General features: G+C 38.9%; 1 protein-coding gene across 1 annotated transcript in view; it reads left to right on the top strand.

The window, feature by feature from the left end:
* Positions 1-16,845, top strand: part of LRP5 (low density lipoprotein receptor-related protein 5) — a 125,833-nt gene that overhangs the window by 33,551 nt on the left and 75,437 nt on the right. The window contains exons 5-6 of the mRNA XM_009889371.1: positions 7,472-7,868; positions 8,344-8,515. Coding sequence (XP_009887673.1) covers positions 7,472-7,868; positions 8,344-8,515 — 569 coding nt within the window. The remainder of the gene's footprint in view (positions 1-7,471; positions 7,869-8,343; positions 8,516-16,845) is intronic.

The following is a 16,845-nucleotide window of genomic DNA, read 5'->3' on the forward strand; positions in this document are numbered from 1 at the left end:
TGTCTATGGCAGGGGGGTTGGAACTCGATGATCTTCAAGGTCCTTTCCGACCTAAACCATTCTATGATTCAGGTGTCTCACAGGAGCTCAGTCCTAAATTAGAGTAGAGTAGCTATGACTTCTGTGTTGCAATGGCTTTGTCTGGAAGAAATGTTACTTTTGTCTTAGTCAGCTGTTTTGTGCTAATGATCTATCAGCTGTACATTTTAATTAATATTCTGTTTGTGGGTTTTTTTTAGTGGCTCTGTGAATGTGTCATAACTGTGAATTTTAGGGTTTTTTTCCTGCTTCAGGCAAAGTAACTGTTAGAATTCTGCTACTGAGATAATGGAAGAAAACTTAGAGAATAGCTTTTTACTAACATGCAGACAGATGTGATGTAATTTATGAGTTACGTGAGTGCTCCGGTATTTCCTTTCTTTGTCACAAGTGTTAGTTTTCCTTATGCCTACTTACCTTTCAATTAAATCAAGTCCTGTCTGAATGTGGGCGCTCAAAACGTTCTTTCAAGGAAACCTTTCCTGTTTCTTTTTTGTTGGTTGCATACTCCCACTGCACACAACTCTTGGTTTTAAACTGGTAAACCTGATGTGTGTTGCATCATCGCCCCAGTCCACAGTGTCAAGTAGTAGAATACATCACCAGTTTTTCCCAGCCCATCACCATTACACAGTATAAAGCAGTGCTGTCTTCCTCTCAGACTGGAAGGTAGATAAAGACCTGAGCTGGGATTCATAGTGCTGTTCATGTTGCAACTGGCTCTGTTAAGGTACCCAAGGAGAATATATAAAAAGAATTTCCATTTGTGTCTGGATATTACCAAAGTTTGTTGCAACTCCTTAAATACTTTTAGTTTCCGAGGAAACTGAATAGAAGGAATGGGGTTTTACACAGTGTTGTTTATTTAATTCTCTCATAGCGGGTTAAAAAAATTTCAAAAAAAATAAAGAAAATTAAAGAAAAATTACATAATTTTATCTCTGGTGTGAAGAGCGGCTAATGCTAAACTCTTGTGTAAGATGTTTTAATTGTGTTGAATGTTGACAAGCTTATTAAACAGCATGGCAACGTTGCCTATCTTCGTACACTCCATGCAAAATAATGAAGTTTTCTCCCACCCCTGTATTTTGCACCCTCCTCCTTTTTGCCATACACCAAAACTTTGCCACGTAATTCACTGTATTACAGCATTAGCAAAAAAAAATTCCCTTGCTTTTCTGATAAATCTTTTTAGCTTATCAACAGTGCTGAGATAGCCTGTACTCAGCTTGTAAAAGAGTTGCCTGCAGTCAAAGTGGTTCTAATGCACTCTTTTCAAAAAGCGCTTACTATTTGTTCTTTGGAGAAAAGCTAAAAGCTTTCTTATTTTCACAGTTTATCTGATTTTTTTTTTCCCCCGCAAATATAGATTTCCAAAGTTGCCTGTAAATAGGCTGAGTCTATATGTGCAGATACGTGCACATGCACATACATAAAACTGGGGGAAGAGTCCCACAATGGAGCATTGTTCTAGCCTAATTAGCAGGCAGACGAATGGGAAAGGAATAGCATGGTGTTTTCTGGCATAGATTAGCAGAGGCAGCCACTGCAGTCTACATTTGTTTAGGTTGGGTGAATACATTGGAGCATTTGTTACTGTATTATAGATGTCTTGTCACTTGTCAAATATGAAGTGGGCCAAGAGAAGAATAAAAAGGCTCTTGTCAAGTTGGTGAGATGGCCTGCTTCACTGCTGTCAGCTCTGACTGCAGTTAATTTTGCAAATTTTGCCATTTCCAGCGCTGAAGCATGAATTTTTGATACGAAGAGCACAAACCAACCAAATCAAAGTAAACACTATACCTAGCATACAAGTTAAAAATAATTGATTACTGGGTATGGGAGGAAAGCATTGCATGTATGAGCAAAAAAAATAAGTCTCTTAACCTTCTTCTGTAGGATTTCTAGCTCTGGAGTCCTCAACATAAGAAAGACATGGACCTGCTGGAGCGTGTCCAGAGGAGAGCCACAAGGATGATCCGAGGGCTGGAGTACCTCTCCTACGAGGAAAGGCTGAGAGAGCTGGGGCTGTTCAGCCTGGAGAAGAGAAGGCTCTGGGGACATCTTATTGCGGCCTTCCAGTACCTAAAGGGGGCCTACAGGAGAGCTGGGGAAGGACTTTTTACTAGGGCACGTAGTGATAGGACGAGGGGGAATGGCTTCAGACTGTTAGAGGGCAGGTTTAGATTAAACATTAGGAAGAAGTTTTTCACTTTAAGGGTGGTAAGGCACTGGAGCAGGTTGCCCAGAGAGGTTGTTGAGGCCCCATCCCTGGAGGTGTTCAAGGCCAGGCTGGACGTGGCCTTGGGCAACCTAGTCTAGTGGGAGGTGTCCCTGTCTATGGCAGGGAGGTTGGAACTCGATTAGGTCCTTTCCAACCTAAACCATTCTATGATTCTATAATATGGTCTTCAGGGAGTGAGAATAACTGCCTTGAATGGTATTATTTTGTTTTCTGTTCTGTTTGTTTTTTAAATTCAGATATTGTTCTGCATGTTAACCAGAACAGTTTTAGGTTTTTATGCTTTTAGATCTACTGAAATGTTTTGTGGAAGGTCTGCAGAAAGCTTTTGCTGAATAAAACAGACTAGAGAAGTTTGAAGTTTAAAACAGTTGGAAAAATAAAACAACCATTTGAACTTGGGTCTTTTAAAATGCTTTCTAAATTGAAAGTTTAGAGGGACCTAATCCCTTCTGGTTTTCTGATCTATGGTTTGCATTGAGGGCTTTACATACGTTTCTGCTGAACTATTTGATTGCTGCAATTGTGATGTTGGAATAGCTTACATTCCCCGCTCCCCCAAAAAAGGCTTTTGTTCATTGTATGGTGTTGTATATGACCATGTCATAACAGTTAGCAATTCTGCTGGGAATCTCTTAATCACGTGGTTATAGAAGTGACTGTGGTGAGAGAGGTTTTTGAAGATGAATTTAATTAAATAAATGCCGTAGCCCTTTAGCACTAGGTAAATAATGGCTTTAATGTATTAGGCAGCTTCTAGGGTATCTAGGATAACACTAGGCAAGTCACAGCATAACACTTCTGTAGCCTTGAAAACATTCCTGCCTACATTAATAATCAAAATACCTCCATGATGCAGATAAAACTAATGAGCCAGAGGTGTGTTTGTCCAGGTTTTTAGAGACAACTAATGTCAAGTTCTCATCTCTTAGTGATGTGCTCAGAGCCTGCTGCCAACTCTTTTTTCTCTAGCAGAAATTTGTTAATAGAGTCAAATATGGTTACAACCAACACTGTGATTTTAGACTGCATTGTAATAAAAGCCAGGATTCTTGCACCTAGTAGAAATTACCTACGATAATGATCTTTTACCAACTTTCTAGCAGGGGGGTGGAACATAGTGAGATATGCTCTGATAACATTTTCTTTTTTCATATGTTTTCTAATATAGATGCATGTCTGTCAAGAGTCTTATTGTGTCATAATTTAACTGAATTTTAAACGTCTCTACAGTAGAAATTGCAAGCAAACAGAACTTCAAATTGGCCAGCTAGCTCATTTCCCTTATTATTTTTTTTTTCTCGTAAGTCTCAGTTAGAGGTATGTTAGAAATTAGAAGAATTTCCCAAGAACCATGTGGTTCAATTACCAATAAACTGTCCCAGTTGTCAACTGAAGATTTTTTTTCTGGTCTTCTAGGTCAGCAGAGAAAAATTTTCTTCTCCCTGTTTGTTTTCAGCTGTGTGTGTCTGTAGGATAGAACTGAGGATGGGAATATTTCTACAGTAGTGTTTGCCTGCAGAAAAAGCCAGAGCAGCTGAATATGTCGGAAACAGGATTGTTTTCTTCCCTTTGCAAGAAGGTTGTAGTTGTTGTGTAATTGCTGATTCAAGGGGTCCTGGCTGTCCTGTTCCTGGTCAAAATCTTTTGTATGCAAATGAATGTATGATCATGTGCACAGGTGAACATATGACAGAGCTGGACCAGATAAAACTGAGTCTAATTATTACTGTTGTGAGGAACTGAAGACTGTTTTGGTATTACTTGTGAATTTTAGGGGGATATGAACAGTATCTTTCAGCCTGTTGTCTAGCCAGCATCTCTAGGCGTAATTTGGGCCTCAGCCCAGTCCTTCCTCCGGTACATTCAGCTCCGAACTTGTTCACAGTGAACCAAGGTGAAGCTACAATCAGTTGTGTGAAGAGGCAGACATATGCATTTGATTCTTATCTGTCTGTTCCTATCCAATGGTGCTTGTAATGTTGGTCATCTTAGAAATACATGCAATATTGGTAATTGCTGTGTTATCAGTTGCTAGGCATATATTTGATGCTTCTCTGCTTCACACTACTTGTACTTTAATACTATGATTGCAGACACATTAATATAGTAGAAATTCAGAGGTTAAGATGGGTATGAAACTCAGAGTGCTGTGGGTGGCTGAACAGCTGCAGTGCTGCTCACTTTTTGAGACAGTTGAGCTAAAATAATTTAAAATTAATTTATAATTTACATCTCCTCTGCGTTTGTAGAGCACTTGGGTGACCAGATACTTCCCCCTTTCCGTGTTGAGTTTTGAGCCTGAATTTTTGCATAACTTGCACTAAACAGGAGGTTTTATTTTGACTCCCACAAGTGAAGTATTTCAGAAACATAGAAGCAAGACATAACACTTTGTTACATGAGGTATTTGTTTCTGCTGTAGTGGGTATGCTGTTGCTCTGACCTCTGCAGTTGCAGATCAGTGTCCTGCTTAGCAGATGTCTTTTTAACAGGTTTTTTTTCCTGCTTTGGCTATTAAGGTATAATTTTGATTTGCATTAGAAAATCAAATGTTTTCTGTGTGTTTAAATGTATTAAGAAATAGGACCTTTTGGAAATTTTTCCTGTAAAGAGACTATTTGGTGATGGACAATCTGTACTGTTGGAGGCAATATGGAGGTAATATTAATCCATATATAATATGACCTGGGTTCCTTTTAATTTCTGCTGTTGTCAAGCTAACATGCGCTGGACAAACCAGTGTCTGGTGACACTCTAAGTTCTTTGGAGATGGTAATGTGTTAAAAAAACAAGTATGTTTAATACTTAGCACCATGGGACTTGATACCAGTTAAGTACTTCTAACAAAATGTCACCACAAATAAGTTAATGAAACAACAGAGATCTAAAAGCCTTTCTATTTGAACAGGCTCCATAAAAATACCATTTTTAATACCGCAAGGATCAGTTTTGAATACAACCCTTTTACTATTTTGAAGGTCTTCCATTTCTGCTTAAAGTTGATTCACTCCATATTATCTTGGTTTTGACCCATTTTCTAATTCAGAGATGTCAGTGTAGCCCTGAGACTACTGTTCGTGGGGTAATCTTTCATATAGAGAGCTAGAACAGCACCACAGACTATGTATGGACTGCTTTTGTTCTCAAATAGCATTTTGAAATAGCTGGGAACTGTCTTGCATTTGATGGACTCTGAAGTAGTTACAGTGAAGTAGTTGACAGTGTCACTTTAAGTTCATGCTGTTTGTCATTATATGTAGTTAATCTCTCAAAAATTATTTGTTGGAATATACATCTAGCAAAGATGCATGGTAGAAGAGGAGGTAAAAGCTGTATATTGAACTTCTGTCCACCATGGTCTTTTTAAGAAAACAGCTGATTAATTTTTCACTCTTCAGGAAGTAAACCAAAATTTTTAAACATAATGTAAAATATCAAATACTGTTTTAGGTATCCCATTATTTTTATTTAGTAAAGATGCTAAAATCCAGGCGATTCATAAAGCTTTTGAAAATGAATACTTTTGCTAGCAGTGTCTTCTAAGGATTGCTGATAACACATTGTTCCCTTAACAGAAAGAAAACTTGAAAAAATGAAAAACTGTTGCTGCACTAACATAAGGGGGCGATGAAGGAAGGAAGCCTTATGAGTTGTCTGGTCACCTGGGGCTGTTGCCTTCTGAATTTGGGCAACAGGTTACTAGTTTTGCTCTGTCCAGAGAAGCGAGCAGAAGTTTCAAGCATAACAAACACTTTTCCTGATGGTAGACATCTCTGTTGCTTTGCTGTCACGAATGTATGAGCTTTCCCTCCTCCCTTTTCTCCACATGGTTTTTGAGCTCTAAGTTATTGTTGCTTTCCTTCTACCCAAGCCTTCCCTCAAAGTTTGTTGGTACCACTGATGCTGTAGTTATCAAACCTTGTCAGATAACGCTGACTGGAAGAAGCATGATTGCTGGAGTCCCTCCCCATGCCAGCACATGTGTTTGTGGAGCTCTGCAGTGAACCAGTCTGGTTGTTAACTTAGGCTGATGGCTTTATTTCTGTTGAATTAGTTTTTGTTTGGATCAGCTCTTTAATGTGGTTTGCAACACATAGCCATGCTGTGCTTGCATGTGAGAAGGGATGATACAGAAGTGAGAACAAGTAGCCCATGGCAAGGAGGAGGGCAGCACCAGTTCATTCAGGAGCTGTGGTGACTTGAGGTAGTTCAAAGTGTGTATCAAACTATGTCCTCTGTGCTGTGTTGCAAATTTGTTTGGTTGGTGTTACAACACTGCTTTTCTAGATCCTTTCCTTTTATTATACACTTGCAGCCTGAGCACTGTTTCTTTTCAGAGCTTCTGAGATATTATTTTGAGACTAAGCTCTGATTTCCAAACCTAAATGCAAATAGCAGCACAGTCCAGCTCCCAAAATTAATGTGAATTTGGTTTTGATGTGCAATAGATTCTACTTTTGAGTCTCCAGAACTCCATATGCATGCCTAGGTGAGAATTATTTCTAGAATAATATTGTCATGAGGTTTGAATTTCTGTTATTCTTAGTCAGCTCAAAAGATATATGCCCCATGTTGACCATTTTCATTCAATCTGGGCTGTTGGTGGGAACTGGAAGTTACCACCTTCTACTGGTGTTTGCTGGTCTGGATGAAATGCGACAAGTGACTTTTGTTCTGGTTTCCAGTTTTCGAGTTTTGCTAAATGATTAAAACCTCCTTGTCAGTTTTCAAACTACAGAGCATCGATTTAGTAACAGAGTAGGAAAAAGACACATACTCGTATTCCTCTTTTTGTGCTGAAGCATGCATAGGTAAATGCAGGGAAAATGTGTTAAGCAACTGGATGTTTTACTGTGTGTCTTCTTTTTGTACTGATAAAAGAAGTTGCCAGAAAGACAATACTGAAGATACCATTTGTCTTTGAAATGTGCTTCAGGTTGTTGTTTGGCACCATTTCCACAAGCAGTGAAACTTTGCAGTGGGGAGGAAGAATAGAGGACAGAAAAGAACCGGTTAGGAATAACTCCCTGCTCAGACAAGTCTGTATTTAAATGAAAGTTTGATGTCCTTATTCTAAGGAAATCTCTTTTTATTTTAGTGATAGTGGCAGTTCACAGCCTGCTGTGCTGTATTGAATTGTTCACACAGTAGAAAAGGAAATGATACAGTGAATGATTTTTTCTCCAGGTGCTGAAGAAGTCTTGCTGCTCGCTAGAAGGACTGACTTGAGGAGGATTTCCCTGGACATGCCAGATTTCACTGACATTATTCTGCAGATAGACAACATCAGACACGCAATTGCCATAGACTATGATCCTGTGGAAGGCTACATCTACTGGACTGATGATGATGTCCGGGCAATTCGTCGAGCCTACCTTGATGGCTCTGGAGCACAGACTCTGGTAACCACAGAGATCAACCATCCAGATGGTATTGCTGTGGATTGGGTGGCAAGGAACCTGTACTGGACTGATACTGGAACAGACCGCATTGAAGTGACCCGGTTGAATGGGACATCAAGAAAGATCCTTATCTCAGAAAACCTAGATGAACCTCGAGCAATAGTGCTCAATCCTGTAATGGGGTAAGTTTTGTGTTTATTGATAGCCCTGTGATAGTTTTTGGATCCAATTTATGTTCTCCAGAAACTGAAAATCTGCAAATAGCAAGATAATGTGTGTATTATTTGTCAAATATTCTGGAGATAACTGGCTTTCACTTGTTTCATCCCTTTAATACTGTGTATATAAAAGGTGACTTCTAAATATAGTGTTCTTCAATAAACCTATACATTGTGCGTTTGGTTGAATTTTCTTTCCTCTGCATCTTCAGTGTTATCATAAGTGTGAAAGAATTGGGCCACTGCACATTTTCAATAGTTTAATTTATTTAATGCTAAACTTTATATCATCATCACTGATTACAGTTCAAGTTGGCTTGTTTGCCGCAGTTGGGGAAGCGGAAAGTTAGTAAGTTCTTTCAAAAGCAGGACAGATCTTGACACTTTTTTTGTCTTGCATGTTATGTGCATTGACTGTTTCCCCTCTTCTTTTTTACAGCTACATGTATTGGACGGACTGGGGGGAAAGCCCAAAGATAGAGTGTGCTTATTTGGATGGCTCAGAAAGGCGAGTTCTGGTGAATACATCCCTAGGTTGGCCTAATGGCTTGGCACTGGATCTTGAAAAAGACAAGCTTTACTGGGGAGATGCAAAAACAGATAAAATTGAGGTGAGTAATAGAGCCATACTTGGGTGCATTCTTAGAAAACAAGTGCTATTCTCATGTGCTGCTTTATGTCTTAGATACATTTATCCATTTTTTGAGGAGTCTGTTGTTTCATTAATATTAACATGATATTTAGCAAAACACTACATATTTCAGAAGAAAGGAAACACATTCATCTGGTTCAGAAAAGTTTTGCAAGAAATATTATGTTTGTTATGTCTACATTGCTACAAGTGTAAGTTAATTGCTTGAAATCTCAGGTTTTACCTGAGGCTTTTGCAGCAAATTGGAACACTCGGGTACAACCTCTTTAAAAGATGTTGTGTCTTGTCTGTGGAGCTTGGATACTAGTAATATCTAAAATTGCTGCATGCAAAAGACTTCATTCAATGTTCATGTACAGGAGAAGGTGGATGTGAGGGCCCTAGAGAGCCATATTTCAGGACCTTAATGATTATGTGGTGTCCAGATGCGTGGACAAGAAATAGTTTTTAATGTACTGCCTGCTTTGAAAAAAATGTAGGCATTCTACTTCTGAATTTGAGGAGGGGAAATCCTCTTCACAATGTTGTATAAACATTTATGACAATATTTAGTATTTCTTAGTTGTTGAAAGAATGTCTAATAGAACACAGTGTGATTCCCTTATGCCCCCCTTTCTTTGGGAAGAATTTTCTTAAAAATGAAAAAAAAATCATCCTGTCTACCTATTGCCCAAATGCTCAACAAAGTTGGAGAAATTATCTGCTTGTCTGTTATGATGTGCTCCCAGGAGTAAGATAGTGAAGTGTCTCTGGAGATTCACTGGTTTAAATTTAAAATATGGCCAAAGCAGGCATCTGTGCTGGTCTGGTCATGGACACTGACAATTGTACTGGCCAGGCCCGAGCTGTTTCAAGAGACATTTTCCTAAAGGAGATGCCTCTTTTCCTATTGTTTTTGCATTAGTATTGCATGGTTAAATCTTAATCTAGAAGAATAATTGTGCTGTCAGAGAAGAGAAACAAGTCTTAGATACTGCTGCAGAGAACTGAATCCTACAGTAGTTTCACTCAGACCAGAAGGTGATCAATAACTGAAAGAGTAAAAATGAAGGTTTGGGGCAAGGGTTTTTTTGGCTTCTGAGTGTGTGTTCATGAGATTCTGAGGTTTCAGTGAATTATTAACAACAGTATTCAGCTGAGAGGAAATCCAGCAAATTGATAGAGCTTGATAATATTGCAGTGTAGAAGGGCACAGGGCTTTTGTGTAATCTAGAAATACTGATCAACAGCCATTTTATACATTTGTTTTGGATATGTTCGTGGAGTTGCTGAAGACCTGTATGTAGTAGTAGGCTTACTTGCACGAGTGTGTCCATTTAATTTGAGACAGCTGAGGATATGTATAGATAATATGGATACAGCCAGATGTTGTGAAGAAGTCTCAAACAGTTTCTTAAGATCCCGTAGTGTTCCCCACCACACTCAATGCTTAGTTTCTAAATAAAATAGTTGTTTAAGAAGTGCATCTGGTTACCGGCCACTTGTGCTCATATTTCTAAGAAAGAAAAACTGGATTTTGAACGTCAGTCTCAAGTTGTTATAGTAGGTTATGATCAACCCAAGGGTTTGGATGACAGCATGAGATGTGGCCTGAGATCAGGCAAATTCAAAAATTCCTACTCTGTCATCATTAGATCATTACAGATTTGTGGGCCAGACAAATGTTCTTTTTTAATGTCTTGTTAACCTCCAGGTGACTGGTGGCCATAGTTCCCTTGACCTGGTGATGACATGTTCTTAGTATGAAGTAGTTGTTTATCTACCACAAAGATGTCAGAAGAACAGTTTGAACATTAAAGGTACTAAATAATTAGCTCTGTGTATTTTAATTTGAAAAGGGAATTCTGCAGGGAATTTGGATTAGCTTCAAAGTAAGATGAGGGCAATAACTAGCTAATTGAAATCAATTCATAAAAACAGTTGTCAAACCAGAATGTGAGAGTAAACACCCCCTAAAAAGTTTTTTCTCTTTAAAGTGATAATTAAAAATTTTCTTCCTATGGTATAAGCTAGTTTGCTGAAGTCATGTTTTGACTATACTGTTTCAACAGTCTATTTCTGTACCAACACATAAGAAAAGCAATATAGAAACTTCTCCCTTGGTTGTAGCCTGTAAGTTGATTGGGTTTTCATGTTGTTTGGGGGAGTAGCATATGCAGCATTTTTAGAGAAATAAATTTTGGCGAATGACTGTGCTCTCTACAGGTTTGCCTTCAGGAAGTGGGGAAACAAGACTGTCTGCTAGCTCCAGAAATGTAACTTCACTGTTTGGCAGTAGCTAAGTTCTGGGCTTGATGACTATCAGGAAGGTCCTGTCCTCCCCTTACCTTTCAGCCTTGAGGACATGGAACATTCCAGATGCCACCTTTTATAGCTGGGGCTGTAGTTGTGCAATGTGTTTCATGGGTTTAAATGGTCTGTTTGGTCTGTCTCACTTCATTGTAAGGCAGCGAAGCCAGCGATACTGTTTGGTTTGGCATCAAAGTTTAGGAAAATCAGAGAAGCCAACTAAGCGCTTTTTATTCCCACAGTTTTTCTTTTGCTTATTATACTTACTTTTTGTGGTTCTCTTCTATTTGCAAAAATAGAGAAGAGGGTGGTTCACTTGGTGTTGCAAATAGAAGATACGCTTTACGTGAAGTGGATTGTGACATCTGTAAATACATTGATTCCTATACGTTGTGCAACCCTGTTTTAATTGTTAGCACAAAGAGTGACATCTCCATCCTCCTAGCAATGGATTCCACATTTTCTTAGACTAAACCAGGTGTAAATATTCTCATTTTTAGTCTCCCCCTCCCACTTTTCTTTTCTTTTTGCACTTTTTATGCTTGGAATGCTATCACAACAGACTCCTTCTGAGGCTGTATTTACAAATATCTGAATAGGTCCAGTTAGGATATGATGGGAAAAAAAAATCATGTGTGTTTGCCCACAGTTCTCAACCATGCTGTGAAGGGGTCTGTTATGGTCTGTTCTAGACTGGCATGAGTTAAAATGGCACTGGCATGTTATCAGTAGAAATGGATATTAGATGTCTATTGCAGAACCTCCATTAGAAAACAAATTTTCAGTTTCCATTTTGGAAGGTGTGCCAGACACTTTTGTGTGTTCTGCTCAGTTGGGAAAGAGCTGTGTAGCTTAATCAGTCACTAACACACCTCAGATACTGGCCAGTTTGATATTGGTCTCTGATAGAGCTTGTTCTCGTTAATACTCCTCTACAAGATGAAAAAAGTGCACTGAGGAAATATTTTAGGATAGAAGCAACTTGATCCAATGGATTGTATTTCACTTTTGTTGTTCAGCTTGCTATATTTGTAACCGAACAGTTCTTTCCTGCAAGATTTCTGTGTTTAAGAGGTTCTGTCAGTACCCTAGATTTTCCCAGTAAGGCATAGTTTGTGCTACTCTGCTGGCCCCAGTGCACGTGAAGCCTCACTCTATGGTGTATGAGGTGAGGCATTTCCACTTTTAGTTGCTGTTGAAGTTATTAAGCATAGAATCATAGAATGGTTTAGGTTGGAAGGGCCCTTGAAGTTCCTCTAGTTCCAACCCCTTTGCTGTGGGTAGGGACACCTTCCACTAGACCAGGTTGCATACATACATTCGGAAGAAGTTTTTTACTTTGAAGGTTGTCAAGCACTGGAACAGGTTGCCCAGAGAGACTGTTGAGGCCCCATCCCTGGAGGTGTTCAAGGCCAGGCGGGACGTGGCCTTGGGCAACCTGGTCTAGTGGGAGGGGTTCCTGCCCATGGCAGGGAGGTTGGAACTCGATGATCTTTAAGGTCCTTTCCAACCTAAACCATTCTATGAATGTCTGTTGCATCCACAGCTTGTCAGAAACAAAAACCAGCCAACTACAAGTCAAGGATACGCGTTTATGTTTTATACTATAGTTGACCTAGCTGAGTATTAGGATTTTTCTTTTTCTCAGTAAGCACCCAAAGCTACCTTGAAGCATGTTTCTGGATAAACTTAGTTTATGTTAACAACTAAAACTAGCATAGGTGGGATAGTAGATAGTAAGCTGTAACTCTATTTTGTAACTCATAAGGTAGGGGAAAAAAATAAAAAAACAACCGAAAATTGATGAAGCTTTGAGTGGTTTACTCTGTGTCTGCAAGGAGAGGGTTCTTGCTTCATCTAAAATGACATTCAGATTTATGTTGAGTGCTCCTGAAGGAGAAAGACTTTAACGAGCTGCAGGGCCCCTATGTATTTCAGAAAGTGGCACTCCGCAGCTGCAGTCTACTGCAGAAGGCAAAGAGGGTGGCACATGGCATGTGGATCACAGCCTTATGTGCGCTGAAGATGGGAGGCCAAAGAGCTGTTAGATGGTAATGGAAAGGGACAGTGGCTGGGCCAGTGTATTGCTCTTTATTGGAGTAGATGACTGTTAAGGCACATCCTCTAATCCCATCACCTTCTTTTCAGAGCAATTACTTTATCTTGGGCTTTTGCAGTGCTGTCACTTGACAGTTTTTTCATCTGAAAACTGCAGTCCCAGATATCCTGAAGCAACTGGAAATTTTCCAGAGACCAAAGATCTGCGAAAGCCATAAGGTAAAGGAGAAAATTCCTATCGCCACTGTTTTCCTCTATCCATCTACTTTCTGCGAAAGCCATAAGGTAAAGGAGAAAATTCCTATCGCCACTGTTTTCCTCTATCCATCTATTTTTACCTGCCTCAAAATGCCCCACCCCACTGTGTAGAAGTTGCAAAATAGAATAAACGGAAACCATTATTTCTATTCCTATGCAGAGCATGGTTGAACTTTAAGCCTGTTGGGGAAGAAGTAGAATTAAGACTGCTGCTTGATAATGTAAAAAGTGCACTGTGTAGACTTTTTTGTAGCTTTCTGACGAAGCTTGTAGATGAGAATTGCTTTCATCACATAGCATGCCTTCAACTGCTTTCCATATAGAAAAAAGTGAGTGAATATAGCTTGTGCATATTTGTGCCTATCTCTGCTTGGTACTCTCCCTGGGAAGGCCTGTTCATATACAGAATTTTTAAACAGGGACTGAACTTTGTACAGCTTCAGAATTTGATAAGCTGAAGACATCTGTCCTATTTTTGCTGCACCTTGAGTTTGAAATGTACTGTAGATGTCTCTGGTTTGGGGTTTTTGTTTGTTTGTTTTGGGGGTGGTTTTGTTTGTTTTTAGTAAGACATTTTGACATTACTTTTGGGTGTGCTCTTCCACAATTAGAAAAGAAACGCTGCAGAGGTGTTGAAGGTACCAAGCAGCGTCCTGTACCAGGAGAGTATGTTCTTATTTGTGTGTGTAAAACTTCACAGGGTGAAAACAGCAGGGTGAAACCTGGCAAAACACCTCTCCTAACCTTCCTATCTGCAGCATTCAGCTGCAACACAAAGGGCCCAGTCGCTTTGCAAGCAGTTTGCATCCTGAAGAAACCATTTGGCAAGGCTTGTCAAAATTTTGTGTGACAGGAGCCTATGGGGCTTTCGCTGCAAATTTGGCACCCTGTGGTAACATTATTCCCAGCTTTTAAATATTGTTTTTTTAATTAGTTTAGCAAAGTGTAAGGCAAGGAAAAATACATAGAAAATTTTGAGTCGTGTCTGTTGAAATCATGTGTTTGTCTGTCTGGCCTCAGCTACACGTAAGGGGTATGGATTAATCCAACTGAACTCTGAATTTTACTGACAGAGAAAAGGTAATTTCCAGGACCAAACAGCAGATTAATAAGGTTTACAGGGTTCCAGCAGAGGGAGAAGTAAAGACCCAATGGCATCCATGTGTAGATTTTCCTAATTCTCCTTAAAAACAATTTTGTGGTTAGCCAGGTTTTCCCATGTATTATTTCTTCAACATTTGCTTGAAGTGCCTAAGGTATAATTGCATAATGAGCAATTACTGGATTCTCGGGTGCCTGTTATTATGTATGCATTTTACTTAAGTTTGTGCAATATTCTTGGAATAAATGTTATGCAGACTATCCCTTCTGGCAACTTCTCCTCATCCCTCCCCTTCTCCTCTATTGAAAAATGTCATTCATTTGTCTTTGCAGAAGAGTCATAATTATGTACAGTAATTCTTTGCAAGTTTGTAGAGTGTTTAAGTCTAAAGCGTAAGTCAGTACCAGATGACAATCCTGGAAGTTCCCTGAAGAAGTTTTCTAAGATGCAGTTATGTGGGCTGTCCTTGATATTTAAGGAAATTATCTTTATAATTAGTTTGTTGTTGATTACATTCTGCATAAATCGTGTAAAACGACATTTGGAACAATTTGCTACTTAAATGGGAGTAGGCTTTGCAGAAGTCAGATGTACTGGGGGGAAAAAATTATCAGCTAAATTAATTTAAGGCTGCTTTTTCTGAAGAAGTGTGAGTATACTTCACATATCCCACATTGTTTTCCAGTTGTTCGACCTAAAAAATGCAATATTTAATTTATACATGAGATCTTTTCTCATAACCGATACATTTATATGTGCGTGTTTCTTTGCATTGGCATTTTGCTTGGAAGGATTAAGATGACTATGTAGTGTAATAAACTGCTTGGGAGATATTCTGGACTGAGTTATTGAAACAGGCAAATCTCATAGAGAGAACAACTAATTTAAATTTATCACAGCATGCTAATTAGATATAAAAAACTCAAAGCATTATTTTTCTATAAATATGAGTGTAGTTCAGAAGACCTAGTTTATATTTATGTTAATGTAAATATTCCCCACACTACATAGTTGTATTGAAACATAACAGAAATGTGAAATAGATCTAGAAATAAGAAATACAGGATCTCCTTGATCTAAAGATTAGTCAGGCTAAGTATACAGATGCAGTAATAAAATCACTTAAATTGATGATAGTGAGGGAGCCTTAATTTCAGTGATATTTTTTGAAAATTTCTCAGTGACATTTGATTCAAGTTAGAACTGTGGCAGAGAAATGTCAGCTAATGTAATTGTTAGAAATAAATTATTAATTGAAGCTTATACTATGGTCCCTAGATGAAGTGTATATACACTATATCCTATAATTTTTGCTTCATATATGTTTGTATATGAATATCTAAACTGATACATATCATATTATATTGACATATAATATGTTAGTGTTGAATAGCACATGTCAGAATTGGGCTAGCAAACCATGTATACATCCCCGCTGTTTGTAATAGCTCTGTTCAGCAGTGTATTCCTGCAGCCTGGGCTGCTCCTTTGAATGCTACCATTAGTGCTACTTCTAGTTTTGCAATGTACTACTCTCCTGCCTGGGATTAAGCTATGTTGCTGGGGGAGTGACATGTGTACATGTTGATGGCCATTGGGTATGGTTTCTTGTTGGAAGTCGTGTGTGTGGTTTCTGAGCATTATATACCACGATGTTATTAGTTTTAAATAGCTGTTAGGTCTCTGTATTGCTATGTGTTTTGCTTGAAGAACCAGCAAGCACGAATGCTGTTGTAGGTGGATGGGTTTTTTTGTTTTACTTGAAGAGAGCTGCTCAGCAAACATTATTGCATGAGAGCTATATTTGTAGCAGTGTCCAAAGACCTGGTGTATAACTAACTGTCTTTTAAGGTTCTGAAGGGGAATAACCTATACAAGTGAGCTTGGGACCAAATTTTTACCAGCAGCCAGATAGTCATTGTAGAATGGATAGGAGGAGTCATTTGAAGGAAGGACTATCTTAAAATGTTGTTGCAGGGTTTGGCAGTTCTTGGACTTTGTTAAGACTGATGACAAATTAGTTGTGATTGCTTTTCCCAGAGGGACATTGCTGGGATGGAACACTGGCTTTCTGAGAGGGAAGAGAGCTGTATCTTTGACTTCAGTGCTTTAACGATGATAATTATAAATATCTGTCGAGAGTTGCATAAAAAATAAGCCTGATTCTCACTAATTCTACAAAATTATATAAAGCCTGACAGCACTCCTTCAGTGAAAAGGGAGTGTGCACCGTTAGGAAGAAGGAGGAAACCTGGTAGCTAGGGGAAGAGGGTCTTCTATTTTTTCCTCTTCAGGAATCCTCACTCTCTTATCTGCCTGTTCGCTGTGTTCTGCTTGCACCATCACACTCATCACCAGATTTGGAGTCAAGAATAAGTACTTCAGTTCAGATTGGCAAGGATGTTAGTGGAGTCTCAACTTCCTCTGCTGAAAGAATTTAGAGTTTTGTGCTCAGACATATTAGGAATGATTTTTCTTACTTGGTTTGCTACCATAAAAATGATGTTGCAGTTGGTCCAGCCTTGCACACACCAGCCTATAGTGGGGAACAGAGACTGCTGAGATTACATACAATGATCCGT

This window comes from Charadrius vociferus, unplaced genomic scaffold (genome assembly GCF_000708025.1).
Source record: "Charadrius vociferus isolate BGI_N301 unplaced genomic scaffold, ASM70802v2 scaffold467, whole genome shotgun sequence".
Lineage (NCBI taxonomy): Eukaryota > Metazoa > Chordata > Aves > Charadriiformes > Charadriidae > Charadrius > Charadrius vociferus.